The 19,286-nt window shown below is 36.0% G+C and overlaps 2 protein-coding genes across 4 annotated transcripts in view; one reads left to right on the forward strand and one right to left on the reverse strand.

Moving 5' to 3' along the window:
* The first annotated feature begins 1,320 nt into the window (after window positions 1-1,320).
* Window positions 1,321-4,116, forward strand: Septin2 (septin 2). The gene is made up of 8 exons (XM_018452177.1): window positions 1,321-1,488; window positions 2,001-2,118; window positions 2,216-2,552; window positions 2,865-2,976; window positions 3,067-3,259; window positions 3,338-3,465; window positions 3,540-3,713; window positions 3,809-4,116. Exons 1-8 carry the CDS (start codon window positions 1,384-1,386, stop codon window positions 3,980-3,982), a joined length of 1,341 nt encoding a protein of 446 aa, XP_018307679.1. The 5' UTR covers window positions 1,321-1,383; the 3' UTR covers window positions 3,983-4,116.
* A 1,294-nt stretch (window positions 4,117-5,410) lies between these two features.
* The window catches only part of LOC108725367 (growth arrest-specific protein 2), a 39,282-nt gene continuing 25,406 nt past the window's right edge, over window positions 5,411-19,286 (reverse strand). For 2 of the 3 annotated variants that reach the window (XM_018452374.1, XM_018452365.1), the window contains exons 3-8: window positions 14,499-14,623; window positions 13,831-13,972; window positions 12,699-12,945; window positions 10,147-10,405; window positions 9,250-9,375; window positions 5,554-8,086 (exon numbers count right to left, since the gene is read on the reverse strand). In XM_018452374.1, coding sequence (XP_018307876.1) covers window positions 7,868-8,086; window positions 9,250-9,375; window positions 10,147-10,405; window positions 12,699-12,945; window positions 13,831-13,972; window positions 14,499-14,623 — 1,118 coding nt within the window. In that variant the 3' untranslated portion in view covers window positions 5,554-7,867. Of the gene's footprint in view, window positions 8,087-9,249; window positions 9,376-10,146; window positions 10,406-12,698; window positions 12,946-13,830; window positions 13,973-14,498; window positions 14,624-19,286 lie in introns of all 3 variants that reach the window. The other variant, XM_018452382.1, reaches the window with a different exon arrangement.

The raw sequence follows: 19,286 nt of genomic DNA on the forward strand, positions 1-19,286 counted from the left end.
GGAAAGTAATAAGAAAGTCTGCGATTATGTTCGTAGTTTATGTTATTTTATGAATAATAAAAAAGTTTGTTATTGTGTTCGTACTGTATGTATAAATCTTGTAATAATAATAAGAAGGTCTCTTTGATTGTGTTGATACTTTATGTTGGTCAAATATTAATAACAAAAAGAAAGTCTATAACAGTGGTCGCAAAACACGAATTAGGGCCATAGCACATAAAAAAAACTTAAGCAATAAAACGTAAGCAGTAAACGAATAGACCAATCACAGTAGAGTCCGTAAAGTCATAACATAAGCAGTAGCGAATCCAACATGTTGATTTCCTCACTGCTTACGTCTTACTGTCTTAAGTTTTTTGTGTGCCAGGGCCTCTAAATCCTGCGCCTTTTTCTTTTTTTTTTTAAATGAAACATCGGCCGGTCTTCAGTCGAAATATGAAATCTTCAGTGCTCGGGACCAGCAACGTTCGCGAGCATCGTTTGTCCTTGTTTAACATTTGATAAACGACAAGGATGAAATGATTCCACGAGCGAGTGTCAAGTGAAACGCAGCCCTTGTATTCTTACATCATGGATGAAATTAGAAGAAAACCGGCAGTCAGTTGTGCGAGCCAATATCAAATTTGATAAGAAGTCTACAGTTAGCTTTCGTAGACACTGACATTATAAGGGCCTTTCTGATAAACTGGTTCATCGGACTATTCAATCATCGAGTCTTGATACTCGTGGGACGTCACTTTCTCCGACGGATTTGGGAGCATCCTCTAAACTTGAGATTGAAAATTGAAAAATTCAAATTTGGCCAATCGAAACGAAAGGAGCTAAAATTTCTTTGTCCTTATTGGTCAAATTTCATTCTTCAATCTTCAATCTTGATCTTCAATGCGTAGTCTGATTCCGGCCTAAGAAGCGTATCGCTAAAGGAACGACGTCGATCATCAACGAATCGTCTGTACAATTTGAGATATTTATCTTTCAAAAAAGAATTTGGAATAATATTAAACATCGCAATCAATATAAATACGCATTTACATAAAAATAAAAAGAGAGTCGCGCGAGAGAATCGGCAGTCACGTTTTTGGAATAATCTTTCCAAAAATTCAAGTTTCTCCTTTTAAATTTCACGCTTCAGCCAGATTCGTTGCTAATTAATCAAAGACTAATCTCGCATTACTGCTCGTCGCCAATTATCGCGGCGACGGAATTCGCGACGCGCAAGCCGAACGACCAATTTACGGGTTCAACTTGAAGGCGGACTTTGATTGGTCGTCGGACAGACCGGTGCTGCGCCCTACCGGCGGCATTTCGCGTCAGCCGGTGGCGCATAGTGGCGTATGCATACTCCGATTTGAGCCATTTGAGGCTCGCCGTGGATCACGGCTGATGATTACGGCTTCCGTCGCCGTCGAAAAGTGTTTGTTCCCGTCTCGTGGCGTTCGCAGCGGAATCGTAAGAAAAATGGCGACGGAGGATATTGACCGCGCTAAGGTACTGCAATAATATTTCCTCGCTCGTCGCATGCCGCTCCCCGACGCGACCGACGCGGTTTCGTTGAACGGCCGAAACTCGCGTCATCCTCCAATTTCGTGTCTCTGTCGACGTGCATTCTCGTTTGACGAATTTCCGCCCGGGCAATGTTTAAAGTACTTTGCTATCTCGCGAAATAATCAATACATTCCTTCTCGTTGGCCGCGAGTACTCCCTCTTTCTTCTTTCTCTTCCTTTTTCTTGTGGAGCATTTTTTTTACGTTTTATATGTGTACGAATACGATTGGATATTTAAATCAAATCTATGAGTCATATGTTGTCATAGCCAAGGGTGTTGGCTGTCAGGCATCATAACTGTACATTGAATTGAACATTCCTTCATGCATCTATTTCATCCATTTATGGATATACCTTCCTTTCTTCTTTCTATTGCTTCTTCTCTTGGTTCTCTCTCTCTCTCTCTCTCTCTCTCTGTGAGAATTATAATACCGACATGTAATTTTTGTGATTAGATCGAGTGTATGCTACGTACGCTGAAATTGTCTGGTCACGTTGGATTTGACAGTCTACCTACTCAGTTGGTGAATAAATCAGTGCAAAATGGATTTTTATTCAACATTCTCTGCATTGGTACGAAGTGTTAACCTCATCTTAATGAGTTCTATTACATTAGGTGTTGAGTTAAATAATTTGTAACAAATATACTAGTTTTAATTTATTTGAATAGGTGAAACTGGACTCGGGAAATCTACACTCATGGATTCCCTTTTTAACACAAGCTTTGAATCTAGTCCTAGCCCTCATAATCTACCATCCGTAAAACTTAAGGCACATACTTACGAATTGCAAGAGAGCAATGTCAGATTGAAACTGACGATCGTTGATACAGTCGGTTATGGTGATCAAATCAATAAAGAAGACAGCTTCAAAGCAGTCGTCGATTATATAGATTCACAGTTTGAAGCTTATTTACAGGAAGAGTTAAAAATCAAACGTAATCTGGCAACCTATCATGACAGTCGCATCCATATTTGCCTATATTTTATATGTCCTACTGGCCATGGGTAAGTGTGTATCATAATTTTTGTGTGTATCGTTAAACTAATTACATACAGCCTTGGCCATAAAGTATAAAGTACCTCTAAAAATTGTTGTGAACGTTCTATATCTAAATGAAAAAAATTAAAAGACCGTTTTATTGAAAAGTAATATTTTTATAACACTATTAATATTTTATTAGCCCTCCTTTGACTTTTATTATTGCCAATACTTTTTTGAGAAAATAAATTGAGGGCTTTATATTTATGGCCGCGAAGCTCTGTATTAGTGAATTATGAAAGTTTCTTTAATTTTTACATACATCCTTATATTTTTAGCTTGAAATCTATTGATCTAGTATGTATGAAGAAACTGGATACCAAAGTTAACATCATTCCAATTATCGCTAAAGCAGATACCATATCAAAGACTGAGCTACAGAAATTTAAGGTTTGTGGCATTTCCACTGAAATTATTTTTGTCTACATATTTGTGTTATATATTGAATATTATAATCTTATTATAATATTTGTATTTCAGAGTAAAATAATATCCGAGTTGCAAAACAATGGAATACATATTTATCAGTTTCCAACCGATGATGAAACCGTAGCAGATATAAACGTCACTATGAACACTCATGTACCTTTTGCTGTTGTCGGCAGTACCGATTTCGTTCGCGTCGGCAATAAAATGATGCGTTCTCGTCAATATCCATGGGGTACAGTTCAAGGTAAGGCTTATGAATTTTATTTGTTACATTTATATTTGAAGAAATGAGCTGAAACATTAAATATCCTTTATGTTATAGTCGAAAATGAATCTCATTGTGACTTCGTAAAACTACGTGAAATGCTGATAAGTACTAATATGGAAGATATGCGCGAAAAAACGCATTGTCGCCATTATGAACTCTACCGGAAAAAGAGATTAGAACAAGTATGTTTCGTTGTTTTTGTCAGAAAAAACAAAAAGTTATCTTTTTCTTAAAACTTCTTATCGTGAATTTTCAGATGGGCTTTAGTGACGTTGATAGCGATAACAAACCTGTAAGTTTTCAACAGACGTGCGAAGCGAAGAGATCCATTCATTTGCAAGAATTGCAACAAAAAGAAGACGAGATGCGCCAAATGTTTGTCGCTCGAGTAAAAGAAAAAGAAGCTGAATTGAAAGAAGCAGAAAAAGAGGTAACCTTGTTTTAAGTATATGTGTATAAGTCCAACTGTTTATTATTACAGCTATTAATTAATACTAATGTTTATTGATTTTTTTATACATATAGCTACATAGTAAATTCGATAAGCTAAAGAAAGATCATACTGAGGAAAAGAAGAAATTAGAGGACAGTCGTAAGAAACTTGAGGATGATATATTGGAATTCAACAGACGAAAAGCGCAGTTTGCGCAGCAACCCCAACATCATACGCTAACATTAGGCAAAAGCAAAAAAAAGTAAAACGTATCTCATCATGACGACATCTTTTTATACCATTTGAATATGACCATGCATTTTAACTGCAATATCCAATAATAGTATTATTTTTTAATTATGTATATGTATACCTGACATTATATTATTTTATTTTATTATAGCACATTTTTATAAATATTTCGTATATATTAAATATATACCAAAAATTTTTTTTAGGAATATACTCTTAAGTCGCATATGTTTCGTATTATCTAGAAATAATACTCTAACAAAGACTAATGTTTAATCAAACATATATTTTTAAATTAATTTGTAATGAATTTGATTTTATACGAAATATATGTTTAGTATACAAATTAAAATAGAATATCCCTTTCCTATATAATTATCAATTAAAAATAATTTTACAATAGCTATGTCGCTATTGTAAATAATATTGTCGTAATAAGACCTTAGCAAGATCGAAATAAAAACAAAAAAAGAATAGTTACGGATAACTGGCGAGGAAAACAACATACTCTTAATATCTAATGAATATTTTATGTTGCGTATAATATCAAGCGAAACTATTTTCGTTTTCCGGAATCGTAGTATTTGGGAAACAAAAATTTCCTAAATACTACGATTCCAAAAATCGTAGGAATTGTAGTAGTTGAGTGGATGATAATCGCATTTGCAGGATAAAAAACATATGTAGTGAGATGTGTTAATCATAAAATTTTCAAAAATATTTTACTGTCAGATATTTTATTGTTCAACAAAATATAACAACCGACATAATAGTTTTGAACTTAGTTGAATAGATTAAGATAAATGTTGCGTACAATATATCCCGCATATTAGACAAAATCTTAAAATTTGCGAAAGCCTGTGCAGTTATTATGAACAAAGACTAAACATACATATATGCAATACAATTCTATCGTAATATTTTATTAATAGCCGAATGATTACGACGAAACAATATATAGACAATAATTTGTTTTAAAATACACGTTTATCAATATTATTCTGCTTCAGTATTCTACTATAAATGATAACCCAAATAAATTTATAACAGTTTAATATCATCAAAACATAGTTTCTTCTGCTTTACGCATCGCATGTTAACGCAATATCAATAACGTAATCTATAATAATAAAAAGGCGCTTGACAAGTTATATATATATATAAATAACTTATTAGATATATGGATCATACAGTTTATACGCAAAATCCGTGGTATAAAGCAGGTACGATTAACTTAAATCACTTATCTGTTGATATGTCAGAGCGACGTATTATTTACAATACAATTACATAATATGGCGAAAATTATTTTAATTAGGCAGGGCGGTTTTAAGTTAAAAAATAACTCTCTTCGCAAAGTAATCGTATCTGCAGTAACATAAGGCCCTGTATCCAGTAATAGCTCGCTAAACTTAAGCTTATTGCATTACAGTGCAAATCGCAATTTAACACTGATTCTATTTCGCAAAGGATGATGGAACGCCGTGAACGGATTATTTTCGTAAAAGACATCAATTTTCGTGAAAACACAACCACAGTCTTCCGACGCAACTGACATGCATGATAAACGGATCACGGATGATGGTTTAATTAGCTTCAACGAGCCGACATTACTCGTCGCGTGTTTCTTTGCTTTGGTATTCCTTTGCACACTGTGCTCTTGCACTTCTGTAAGCGGAATAATTGTATGGTTTAATTATCTCGGTAATATGCCGACCATATTATTTCCCTTAACTTACCGTAGATATTCATATAAAAGTACAAAACATATGTGTGTAGATGTGTACATCGTGGCAATTATCATGAAGCATTTTACATATTAGGCGATACAAGTTGTATTAGATATTAATCGAATGCTAATGTGTATCTGAATTTAAGGGTCGGAAATGAAAAAATCACAAGACATCACAACTGAAATAAAATTACGAAAAATTGCTAACGTATACTTTAAGAAGCACTCTTGTTAAATATAAATATATCAATCTTCAATGATATATCATTACGTAAATATTAGTAATACAGTTTATACGCAAAGAAAAATTCAATTATCGAGCCTGCTCGGCAAATTATACGTTATAGGCGATTCCTGCAATTCAGATGTGTGAGAAAATTATACACAGAAAATTAAGCCGACCCTGTTGATTATTATAATATATAAGTGCCTGATCGCGTGCTCGCCGTAAAATGGCAGTGCACTGTAAGAATATATTAGTTTATAGGATATATAGCAATGACCAAAACGCAGTTGAGAGTGAAATAGAGTTGAATATTAAAAACTACATTACAACATCAATAATAAAATGTAATGGTATTATCTAGTTCGACTATGAAATTTTTGTTAAAGCCGCTGTGATTGTTACGTCAAAAGAAAACGGTATATATTAGCATTGCAAAAGAAACTTCCTTAAAAGAAAAAAAAAGATTAATTGATCTTTTCTAAGGCATGACACGGACGATTCTCTACCTGAGATTTTAATTGCACTTTTATTCTTTTTATTGCACGTAGAAGCTCATGAAGCGCAGTACACTTGAGCTTAAGTTTATTCAAAAAAGTTCTTATTATTATTTGCATTATTAGTATAATTATTATCGTGATTACACGATTTCGAAAATAAAGTTTGGTCATTGCGGTCTTAATGCTACCATTACCGAGTGCAGCGCACTTGCTGGTCGAAGAACTTCCAGATAGACGCTGCAAAAATTAGTGCCTTGAAAATTCGAGATGAAAGCACATAGTTGATTGATTCCTGATGCGATAATGCATAAAAATTCAAATAGTCAAAGTCTTCTGAATCGCAGATGCCGATTCTTAAGCCGTAATCGCACTACAGATTATCAGTTATGGTTGCCGTATGGTTTAACAGTTCTATTTTAGTGTGTACGGACTAGCTGCATCGTGATTGGCTAAAATAGAACCATCAATCAAGAATCGCAACAGACCATAGTGTGATTACGGCTTTAGATACAGAACTCTGACTATTCGTTCTCCTTAAACGCTAATCTACGATGTGCTATTTACTTCCTGTTTCTTGTTTTTACTTCTTGCCTTCTTCCTTCTTCGCCACTTTTATCGACAATCGTGTTTCTTGTCACGTGTTTCTTACCTCTTCCGAAGTTTGTCAACTTTTGTCTCGAGCGACAGAAAAGAAAGAAACAGGATAAAAGGTAAAAAGTGGTAAAAGAAAAAACAAGAAACAGGAAGCAAAGAGCACACTGTAGATTATAGTCTTAAAAATCGCGACGTGTGGTGCGTCTGCGAGGATGCTCTTTGACACTTGCATGCTCTTCAACCACCTGACATACGGACTTAGTAAAAATAGCGATCCCTGTGCTTCTCTATACCGTGATCAACATATTACATGGTTACACATAAGAAATTGTACGCGCAATTCGGGATGTACGAGATTAGGTACGAGAGTGGTGAGAGGTATCTCTTTGCGAACCGGCGTATAGGCGGTGCGTGTACCGATGATTTCTCGCCGTAGAGAGAACTCGTAAATAGCGTATGAATATCGGGAATGTGCATAAATGATCGCAAGGCGCTTAAAGGCGACTCTTGCGGTGCCTCTCTCTCTCTCTTCCCTCAAAATCGCCAACTCATCGAACGTAGTTGGAAAAGAAGGAATGTATCGTGCGTGAAAAATCATGCGATGGATGCGTATTGCCGTTCTTACGGCAACCTGAACCGCCACGCGTCGTTTCACCGTGTCGCTTGATGCGTAACAGGCCGATGGGACGTCCTATCGACGTGCCCGGCGGGATGTGATAGCGGTACCGCTTGTGTACCGGGATATATCAATTCGCACGTGCGCCAAGCGTGCGTGCAGCTTTATGCCACGTGGGGCCCGAGGGGCCCACGCCGCGTGATCGTGGGCGCATGATTAGGCACTACGTGCTTCTCAGGCTAGCGACCGACGTGAGAGGCTCGCCTCCGACGGCGGGCTGCGATACTTGGCGCGAATGTGCAAGAAGCTGTCGTGCTTGGTGCCACGAGCGGGTGGCGGCGTGCCCTCGCGGTTGAGGACCCTCACCTGACAGGGATCGTGCCTCGCCAGAAAATGCTCCAGAGTGTCCCATCCGCCGCCCACTCTCACCATCATGTGTCTCCCCTTGAGAAGCTGCGAACACGTCAGCGGCGCGGTCATTAGTGGCTGGCATGGTCACCGCGACATGATGGGAATAAGAGAAAAAGGGAGAGATCTCAAGTTTCGGAGAAAGGAGCTTTCGAATCGCGTGGGACATGACTTTGAGGAACAACTCAAAATATTGTATGAGAACAACTCGAAACTTCATACAGAAAGAATGATTAAGTATTTAAATTTAACTAAATTAAAAATTTGACTGAAAATATTTTGTCAAACCATCAAAATGTAGGATGCTTGAATGTACTGAACAATGCAAAAAGTTTGGACATTCTAGCAATAAGCTTGAGTTCTATATAATTATTTTAATAGTCTAACAAAAAATTATTTTCAAATCTGTATCTAGCTAAATTTTTAGATACTTTAGCAAAACAGTTCTTCCCGTGTAGAATTTTTATAATAATAACATTTAACACATATCATGTTGATAGAAAAGTCCTAATAAATATTGAGGTTGTAATGTTCAAATTTTGAAAACTCATGATATAGTTTTAAACTTTAACGAATACACTGAGAGAAAGTAATATACCTCACAAATTAACAACTTTCCAGTAGAGCATTTTTTAAATTCTGAATTGGAACATTTTAATTAAGATATTGAATATGCATAACTTCACTTTCGTTTCCTATTATACCTTCAATTATAATTCAATTATACATGGAGAGAAAAATTTTTCGGTTTCTTGTAATTATATTTATATGTTACCATAATTATTATGGTTATTATTGTTATATTGTTAATAATAATATGTATAGTATTATCAAATAATATTATCAACAAATATAGTTGGCACTAAAAATGACTACAAATAATAGTTATTATTATGCAAAAACGATTACTATTACTATAATTATCTATAATTTATAGTCTTTTTTGGAATCGTATCCAAAAACTTTTATCTCCATGTATAATTAAATTATAATTGAAGGTATAATAGAAACGAAAGTGAAGTTATGCAATATTCACTATCTTTAATTAAAATGTTCCAATTCAGAATTTAAAAAATGCTCTACTGGAAAGTTGTTAATTTGTGAGATATATCACTTTTCTGTCAACGCAACGATATAATATCGATTTTGGTAGTTTTAACTTCGCAAGAGAAATATGAATTTTATGAAGATAGATGTATTGTACTTACTCTGATAAAAACGTTACGTCCCGCGATATGATAGCGGCCTTCGCCGACTTTGCGCACCTTCAGCTTGGAGCACTTATTCGACGGGCACTGGCAGAGTCTCTGGACGGCCTCGGTGGCTCTTCGCACCTGTAGACAGAAGCACGCGATGCTGGAGATATCGATGAGAGAGGTACGCTCAAAACGAAAGGATACCGGGTATATATTCAGGCGGGCATTTTTTGTGCATCGGACCGCCCGCCTTCGTTATTGTCGGACGAACGAAGAATGATCGACTGTCACGCGAGATAAATCGCCTCGATGTGTCGTCGCAGCGAGGAGCAAAGGGCCGAAGATACGCCGCGGCGCGTAACTTCCGCCGTTAGGCACTCAGGAATCCGACACGCGCGTGCAGATGCATGCGTGGAAAACATATACGAGAAAACACCGATTTCCATCGTCCGTACACCTTTCTTCCCTCTCGTACGATAATGATTATAATGCAAGCGCAACGTCTGTAATAACACGTAGGACTAAGGTTTTCTCAACGACATGCGAAGGTAACGACTAAAACAACGCGTGCGTAGAATACATCGGTGAAGCTACATTAACATTAATAGGAAGGATATAAATTATTCAATCTTCCGCATATGCATTTCTTCGTGCGACACGGAAGAAGGCAGCTTCCTCTATATTATTATCTTAATCTTTCAAAATCGGAGTTTCGTTCCCAGTAAAAAAAAATGCTTCTTCGATAATTCAAATTTTGTTGGAAACTGTTAAATGAAATTCAAAGAGATATTCTCGACAATGTCATTGAATATGGAGGACTTTTGTATCAGAGCAGAATGCATTCGAAACTTATCGAAGAATCTATTACTGGGATATTGCATTGTAAGTGAAAATGGGGCATTCTGATACCTTGCGATCGAGTTCTGTTATCGGCCCAGTGTGTTCCGGTGGTTCGGCCGACGACGGTGATGGCGAGCTCGACGGTGACGGCACCTCGTCAGGGTCTTCGACGCTACCACGCGACCAGTCATCTTCGGTAGTGTCGCTGGGCACCCCATCACTTCCGGTCGGCCCGTTGTCGCTAACGGACCTTCGCATTTCAGATTCATGCGCAGCACCGGTTACCGGGTCCAACCATCGTGTACCCGCTGTGACTTCAGACGCCGAGCTAGAATTACATTGAGATTTACGTCGAGCTCTCCTACGCTTTCGCAAAATATTATTACATGTTGAACGGGTTAACGAGAGAAATTAACTTTCTTAAACCTAATCTATGTGCTCTTTGCTTATTTCTTGCTTTTTACCACTTCGTATCTTTTGTCTTTTTATTTCTTATTCTGTTTCTTTAGTTTCTATCGTCCGAGATAAAAGTTGACAAACATGATTATCGATAAAACTTAGAGTGTGCTAGTACTTGGAAAAATCTGCCTTTCCTACACTTATAGATTTCGCGATATCAATTGTAGATAGAAAATGATAAATACAGTCTCGTGGAATCCTCGTCTTTTACTATAATTTTCAATATATGCATAAATATAAAGAATGCCAATAATCAGTCAAAGTTAGATGTTATGTGAATATAATACATATTCCCAATTTTTTAATTTAATTATCTCAGACGTGACTGTGCGCCGAAACGTTCGAACATTAATCACAATCGATTGTGGTGCACAGTCACATCTGAGATAATTGAATTTAAAAATTAGGAATATGTATTATAACATCTAACTTTGACCGATTATTGACGTTCTTTATATTTATGTATAGCATTTACACGGTTGTACTTATCCTTTTCAATATATAGTTTATTCGCGTTATTTGCATTCCAATTTATTTCAAAGTTCGATTAAAAATTTTCTAATCTTATCTGGAATTTCTAACAAAAATACCTGGGAAATAAAAAATTCTTAGGGATACATTGTACAAGATTTCATTCAGTAAATATCTTGAAACGATCGCAAAGAGAGAAAAACAAGAAGCAGAAAACAAGAACACATTGTAGATTAGGCTTTATATATTCGTGATTTATCGAACTGTCCGAATAAAAACAATTATCTAAACAATTCAATAAAGCGAACGGTACCACCCAACTATCTACAGAATAACACAATGGTTCCGACACACACACCAGAAACTTTGCATATGCTATAAAATTCAACCACTCCTACAGAGTTGCGCGACTCGAGGTTTCCTTCGTAATAACACCACGCAGAATTGCCCATTCAGTCAGTGACTGTTAACCCGATGGGGAAATCTATCGTCGTAAACGAGTCGGAATATATCAGAGTTCTGGGCGCTGTTTTGAATGCGATGCGCGTAAGTGAAACAGAAATTATACGAACGAATAACTTATACATTCCGTAACGGTTAAGTTTCGGTTTCTTCTCGCAACATCATCGCTTATCGACCGTTACGTTGCAGGTAATGCATTGAGGAATATTGTGTGCAAGATAGGTTGCAAGATTAGGCAACCCGATGATTCGTGAGACACACTCTCATGGGCGTAGCTAAGGAGGGTAGAGGAGACCGTAGTCTCCTTAAATCTTAAAGAATAAAAATAATTAAAACCGCTTAAACGGATTAATGAATATTCATAAAAAATTAATTTTAGAAAAGAGAAAAGAATTGAAGGTGAAAGTTAAAAGAAGATTTTCTGAGAAGACGACTAGTGCTATAAATATAAGTTTTTCCAGTTCAAAGAATCATAATTTATAATTTAAAAAAAATAAAGTAAGTTAGTCAATTAAATATGTGTAATTTTGTGATTTACTAGCTAGTAATTAATGAAAAATAATAATGTAAAACAAAATAGGTTCAACAGTCTATACTACTCTCCCTCCTCTCCCAGTACAAAATCCCCTAAACAAAATCCTAGCTACGCCTATGCACGTTCTTGTTTATCAAAATACTCCGTATTCATATTTCACTTTTATCAATAAATGCGTTCATTTATTTCTGAAATTCTATAGAGATAGTGTTTGCAACGTAAAAAAACTACACATTCGCTTACTTAAAAAAAATTATAATTAAAAAAAAATATATTTAAATTAAATTTCCCAGAAGAGAGGAAAAACTATACTTCAACTTGACAAAAAATTATTATAATCAAATAACATCAACAAAAAAATATATTCTTAACATGACCAAATGTAATTTTGTCCTTTTTATTTAACAACCCTTAGAAATAATTCTTTTTAAGTGACGATTTTGATGATTTTTTTTTAAATCATCTTTCTCTTTAATTATAATGATTTTGATAATTTTTTATAAAGTTAAGTTAACTGACTTTTGATGACTAATAGAGTAACATTTATTAAATCATTCATGATGATAACTTTTCACGTTATATTCAGAAAATCACGTTTTTTAAGTTATCATTTTTTAAGAAAGGGAGCGATATATTTGTATTTATCGACAAAAGTGAAGTGTGAATTGAACCTTGAAAATTATGGCTTGTTTACCTGCTATGTTTGATCTTCTCTGGCGGTGTCCTGGGTGTTGCGGTCGGCGATGGTGACTGGAACTGCCAAGAGACGAGGCTGCTGTGTGATATACCGCTGTCGGACAAACAGTGAAGATCCCTTTCTTGTTCGGCTGCGATTTCCCTCTCGAGTTGTACAAGTCCAGGCGGTTCCAGAGAATATCTAGCTGCCAGTCTCGCGACTTCCAGCAGACACAGCACAACATTCCGTGGTTGGCCATGCAAAACTATAAAGAGATGGATCACACTAGAAATCCTAGAACAGAGACTAGTCATGAATAATTTTGTCAAAATCCTACGAGAGAGAAAGATATAGGTATATTGAGAAAAATTTCTGATTAAAAATGAACAAATCAAAAGATTCCGATCAAATCATATTATCTCACTATATAACTTTAATTAAGGTTATAGAGTGTAATAGTATAAGTACGAGTGAGATAATACATAGATATCTTTCTTTCGCGTAGGATTTTGACAAAATCGCTCGTGATCAGACTCTGTTGTACGAACTTTTGATCACATTATGTACGTGCATTATATGTACAAAATGACAAAATGTGTCATTTTACGGATTGGGATACATTTATTATTTATACATTATCGCGGCGAACTCGATTTTATTCAGGTCAATGCTATTCACGATACGCACAATAAGACGTTTTTCTCAAGGCTTTCGTCATGGTCGATTATATCGTTACATAATTTATGTAACCGCATTGTTTATTTCATTGGTTATTTAGATAGTAATTAAACTTGATTAAGCGGGGAAAGTTCCGCCAATCTTCGAAGAGCTGCAGATTCGCTCCACTTTCCTCGGAGTCGCGAGCGATCCACGCGGCAATCACTCTCGCTTCCCGTCACAATCAAACCGATTTGCATACTTCGTTTTATGCCGGATCATAATTTATACGGCACACGTTCCTAGTGTTCCTACACGCGTGTCCGCCACGAGATTGTGCGAGTCAATTACAGTGTTTCCGCTAATCGCCGCTCATCAACTTAATCGAGTGCGCACTTAAATTCCATCTCGTTGAAAGTCGTCCGATAGAGCGAATGCGTAGCCCGTCCCTGCTTAATTCGCATGCATTAAAATTAATTGCGCCAGTCCTTACCGAGATCGTCGCTTTCGAAGAGAAGATTCTCGTGGACGCCCAGCCGCCGACAAAATTGTATGAAGTTCTCCATGTTGTCGCGAGAAAAGAAGCTGCGACGGGCTGCATTCTCCCAGCAGCGACCACGTATCACTGGTGCCGGCTACAACAACATTTCTCTATGTTTCTGCGAGCAAAACTTTCCTTTCTCCAAACTTTCATCATTGTTATGTCAAAACAAAAATATTCTCAATTACAAAATTCATTTTGGTGCGCTGAAAAAGTCTCATAGTAATAATCAAGTCTAGATGATAATTACTACATAAAGCTTGATGAAATAATTTCAATCCAATGTTTAGTTAATATACACAGAGAAAAAAGTCGTATCAGCAATTAGAAATTTGAGGAAAAATAACGCCTTAATTATGTATTATAAAGTTGTAATAAGAACGTATAGTTTGTATAAATAAATTATATGAACTAAGAAAATATAGTAATATAACCATTTACTACAAATGTGATTAATATTACCTGACTTTTTTCAGTGATAATACATGGCGTATTTTAATAATTAAATGTCATTGTATATAATATGATAATTCCAGAAGAGAAATTGTTGTTCGCCACATCATATTAATGAAAAATATAAAACTCTAAATTGAGATACAGGATGATTTCTAATAACTTACTCCCTTCGCCCGTCCAGCCTCAACCGCAGATCTCGCCTTTTCCTGGATAACTCTTGCCAGTCGACACACAATTACTCCGTTATCAAGCACGTCAAAGAAATTGTCACCCGTTATATGATCCACATCTGAAATTTGAAGATTACGAAATTAGCCGTCGCGTCAGTGATAATTCGCACGCACGCATGAATATCCCTCGGCATAAGCTGTAAATATCTCTCAATGACTTTCAAGTGGCTCGATGAAGTGATAAGTTGTAACAAAAAGAATAGCTCGCTATATTTACGAATATACTTATTCAACCTCTAATGCACATTGAAAATTATTATAGGTATATCATACCTTATCTTTTCTTACTTTTTTTCCAATAAATTCGTTGTAATATTTTAAAATGCTTATTAGCATCATTATTAAATTGATCAATATAAGAGATACTATTTTCGGCTTCAGTTTATGTTTGTATTTTAAGTCTGATAAACCGAATTAACACAGACTATAGAACTGAAAATGTATTTAAAAACTTACATAGGAATATTATGCATCAAGATCCGCTTTGACCGAATATAAGATTCTTTCTGTTTTATTTGTTCCTTATTTGTTGGTCCATTTTCCACTTATTGTTTTATTATATTATTATTATTGTATAATTATATTATTTATTATATGTTAACGAAAATTGAATTTTACAGTGAAGTTTATAAAGTCCGAGTCACATCGGTAGTTGAAAATCTGTATGCAACTTCGCGAAAGCAGCTATTCGACACGATCGATCGACAACGTGATTGTAGTAATCGCCCGTAAGTGTACCAGACACAACGGTGATTCGTCCATGTATCGAATGACGATCAGTGAGCCGGTTTGGTCGGTCGAAGAAGCCTGTTTGAAGAAGCAAATTTACTACGGCAGTGATCGTGCAGTAAATCATTTATCAGTAGCGCGCAACGCTCAAGGACGACCCGTTTTAATAGCAAGATCGCAAGATTGGCGACTGGAAAGACAATGAAATCGGTTTAGGTCGGAACGGCTGATTCATCTTCCCCGCGAGATTTTGATTTTGATTCTCGTCGTATCTTGTGATTTTCAGAAAGAAAAAGGGAAGCACTTTGAAAGCCGCACGTCAGGAATCGTCGATTTGTACGACGTAGTGGGTCATGCGAGAAACAGTCGCAATACTCTCACGATAGGTCGACTCATGCGTGACTATAAAATCGCTTTAGTTTCGATTGTTGCCGTAGGTACTAAAGTGCACAGATCAAGGACATTCGTTCCACTTTTCCGGGTAATAAAACTTTCCAATATCGATTTCATCGAGAGGAGACCTCGCGAAATTTCCTGATAAATATTTGATGAATTCTAACTTTCTCTAGAAACGAATCTATCGATCGTTTCGGTCCCTTGTTTGTCTTTAGATTAGGCAAATTGTTTAAAATTTCTTCTGCGAAGGAGACTTTCCACATTTCCATTCGCTTTGATCAACTTCAACGTGGAGGTTGATCACGCGCGTTAATCTGAGTCTTTCTCATTATTAGCTACCATTAATTATTGTCCCTATCACTTATATCTCTCGCACCCGTCATTTTGCAAAGATCCTAACAAGAACCCTTATTTGCCTTGACAAATTATGTAATCTTCCCTGCAAGAAGGCGCTTCCATTCCTATTCTCTTCGTTCAACTTAACATGTATGTTAATTATATACGTTAATCCGAGTCTATGCTTATCATTAGCTGTTATCTATTACTAGCCGCACATTATTTATTGCCGTCTCTTTTCCGTATTCATTATCCCTTAGCAATTCATGCGCGAATACAGCCATACGGTAGATGATAGAGTGAGCGCATCTGCACTCACCGTCGGCCGTTATCTATTACCGCCTCCTGTTCCGATCCGTTAGATCTCCCGTTTTAGGATACAAACGAACATAGTAACGTACAGCGATCGTTATCCGATTATATATTATCGTACCAAAGATACCGGAGCAATTGAATTTCACCGATATGCAAGATAGGATATGCAAGTAGGAGTAGGCAAGTATTTTTTTTTCTCGGAAAACTCCTCTGCGATTTTCACTCCGTCTCTTCGTGTACGTGACTTATTTTTATTATCCATCAAAGTTATCGAAGTGGAGCGTGTCGACTGCAACTAAATTGGAGAAACGACAAATTTTATAGCTGAAGAAATCTATGAAAGAATGCGATATTAAGAATGCGACTCTTAGATTATAGTAGTAACATCTTTGATATCAACGAAGTTGCAATATTTGAAATATTCAAATATAGAAATTCGTACTCCACTTAACCATAAAATGCTATCGTTATTGAATGACATATATAGTATCACTATCAGTATGTAAATTTTTAAGAAAATAGGCTATTAGTGTAATACAAGTTTTTCATACATTTTTCACTTTTAATGATAAAATAATCTAGACTTTTATATATAGAAACACAAATAATCTAATTAACTTAAAAAGAAAGAAAGAATAAGTATACACTATTAAAATCAGTCTTGAAATGATATGGAACATGTAGTCCAATTGCGTGTCTCATAACAACTTAAAATATACAATAACACAAAACTGTTCGAAAATTGAAATTATTTATCACTCTCTGTTATAATTCTGATCATCAGGAAGTATAAATTAATAACGGACAGAATTTTTAAAAACTTATCTTCGTTTATCTCAATTTTTAACATGACAGATTGGACCTCTTAATAACTCAGGGTATACACGGAAAAAACGATTTTACTAAAGTATAAAAAATTTAGGCAGATACATAACTGAACATAATTTTGTTATCAAAGTAATTATGTAGAAAACTCAAACATGTGCAATGAATATACTGCAAAAATTTTTGACATTGTATAGTAATCAGTTTGAGCGTCCTGCATAATTATTTTGATAGTGCAACAAATTTATTTTCAGATCTGTATCTAATTAAATTTTTAGATATTTCAGCAAAGTTTTTTCCACGTGTAGCGCTCAATGATTTCGCTTACTTGTACATAAAATTTATGTATCGATAGCATTCTAGAGTTAAAGATGCTTGAATTAAACCCAAGTGTCTCAGTATCTTCTGCACATGTCGTTTCTCTCCCAGAATGGAGCGGTCGATCGATGAGTGAATCTAAAGGAAAACTCGCAGGGTCGCGACACGATCCCGTAGACACCTATATACATAGATATAAAACGGGTACAATGGGAAATAGGAACTAGGTTGGGCCCTTGTGAAGCGATAGTACCTCGCAGATACAAATGGTAATGAGAATTCGCGAGCGCGGGCTCGTGACTCGACTCGGTAACAACAATAGGGTTGGTACCGGGGACACGAAAAGAACGGGGTTTTAAACGGCGGGGTCCACGTGTGTGGCGCGGAATTTATCACCGGTGTGCTCCGCGTTACCAAAAACATATATATCGGAACTATAAATATGTACGTCATAGAAATAAAATCGATTAACATTGACTCCACAACCCTGGGTGAGTCTTGGCCTATTCTAAAGATTCGGTCTGGTTTCCTGTTCATGAACATTCGCAACAATAGACGTTCCATTTATTAATGTGGCTGTCAGTCATATATATAACCTCCAACTTGGAAGCCGCTTACGCAGCCGCATTACGAATTTAAAATCAGTATGTGGGATGAAAGATTGAACTTGAAATTCGCCAATTATAAGTCTGCCGCTCCCACATGGAGTGAGGTCACATACACAACATCCCAAATCAATTTTATAGTCTCTCAAAACTAAATGGATTAAAAAGAATTGATAAAAAACTCATTTCCATAACTTTATTTTCTAAATCTCGGGATTTCAAGAATTAACTCTATAAGCAATAGAATTCTATCATACAATTATATATTATAAAAATAATTGAGACGCAAAGCATCATAAATATATATATATAAAATTACAGTCTTAATCGATTATATACACACTGAAAAAAAATTTGCAGATTTTAAATAAATATTTACTTCAATAGTACTAACGAAATATTTATTTATAGTAAATAAATATTTATTCAAAATAAAACAGTTATGTTTAAATCGAATAAATATATGTTTACATTTAGTAAATATTTCGTTGGTACTATGGAGTATTTATTTAAAATCTGCAAATTTTTTTTCTGTGCAGACTAGATATTATCATCATGTTATTTTTTTTTAAGAACGAACATGCTTGAACGTTCTTAGATTAATTGGATGGTTAGACAGAAAATGACTTTTATTAGCTACGAATGGTTGGGAGATCAGACTCGGACTTGAGCACGTGCACGGACGAGGAGTTCTCGTCGTGCAGGAAACTCGGTCACCCGGAACTACATAAGGCGACTATGTTCCCCGTCACCGAGCCAGATACATGTCCGTTGCATTATGTCGTTCCCCGTCTCTCCGACGTGACTTTAGAGCATCGTCCGAGGCGTTGCCTGGTCCATCGTCGATCAAAGTATCTCGCGCGATGAGTGAATCCGTATATAGAATTAAGGAAACATGGCGATACCTTACTATCAAGCTTCCTTTCGAATATCTAAATGTGAATGCTACGGTCAAGCGTCTTCAACAATACCTCGGTGCGCCGATATATCGTGTAGAATGTCCCGTTTATTTTGCGTTACTAGATAACAAGTTCCGCGTGTAATAGATAGTTCATGCTGGCAGATCGTGGCGTGCTTCATGAGACAGTTTTGTCGACGTCAAGTATTATATAGTAACTAATGAAAGTTATCCATATCGCGTATGAAAAAGAGACGGAGACAATCTCTTTGTCTTATATTATGTCATCCGCTATTTACG

Source organism: Mycetomoellerius zeteki, unplaced genomic scaffold (assembly GCF_001594055.1).
Source record: "Mycetomoellerius zeteki isolate Tzet28-1 unplaced genomic scaffold, Tzet1.0 scaffold108, whole genome shotgun sequence".
Lineage (NCBI taxonomy): Eukaryota > Metazoa > Arthropoda > Insecta > Hymenoptera > Formicidae > Mycetomoellerius > Mycetomoellerius zeteki.

Excerpts from the sequence above, each read along its gene's own strand:
- Septin2 (XM_018452177.1), top strand. The coding sequence starts at position 1,384 with ATGATTACGGCTTCCGTCGCCGTCGAAAAGTGTTTGTTCCCGTCTCGT. Across the intron at positions 2,977-3,066 it reads CTGAGCTACAGAAATTTAAG|AGTAAAATAATATCCGAGTT; the intron begins GTTTGTGGCATT and ends TTTGTATTTCAG. Across the intron at positions 3,260-3,337 it reads TCCATGGGGTACAGTTCAAG|TCGAAAATGAATCTCATTGT; the intron begins GTAAGGCTTATG and ends TTTATGTTATAG.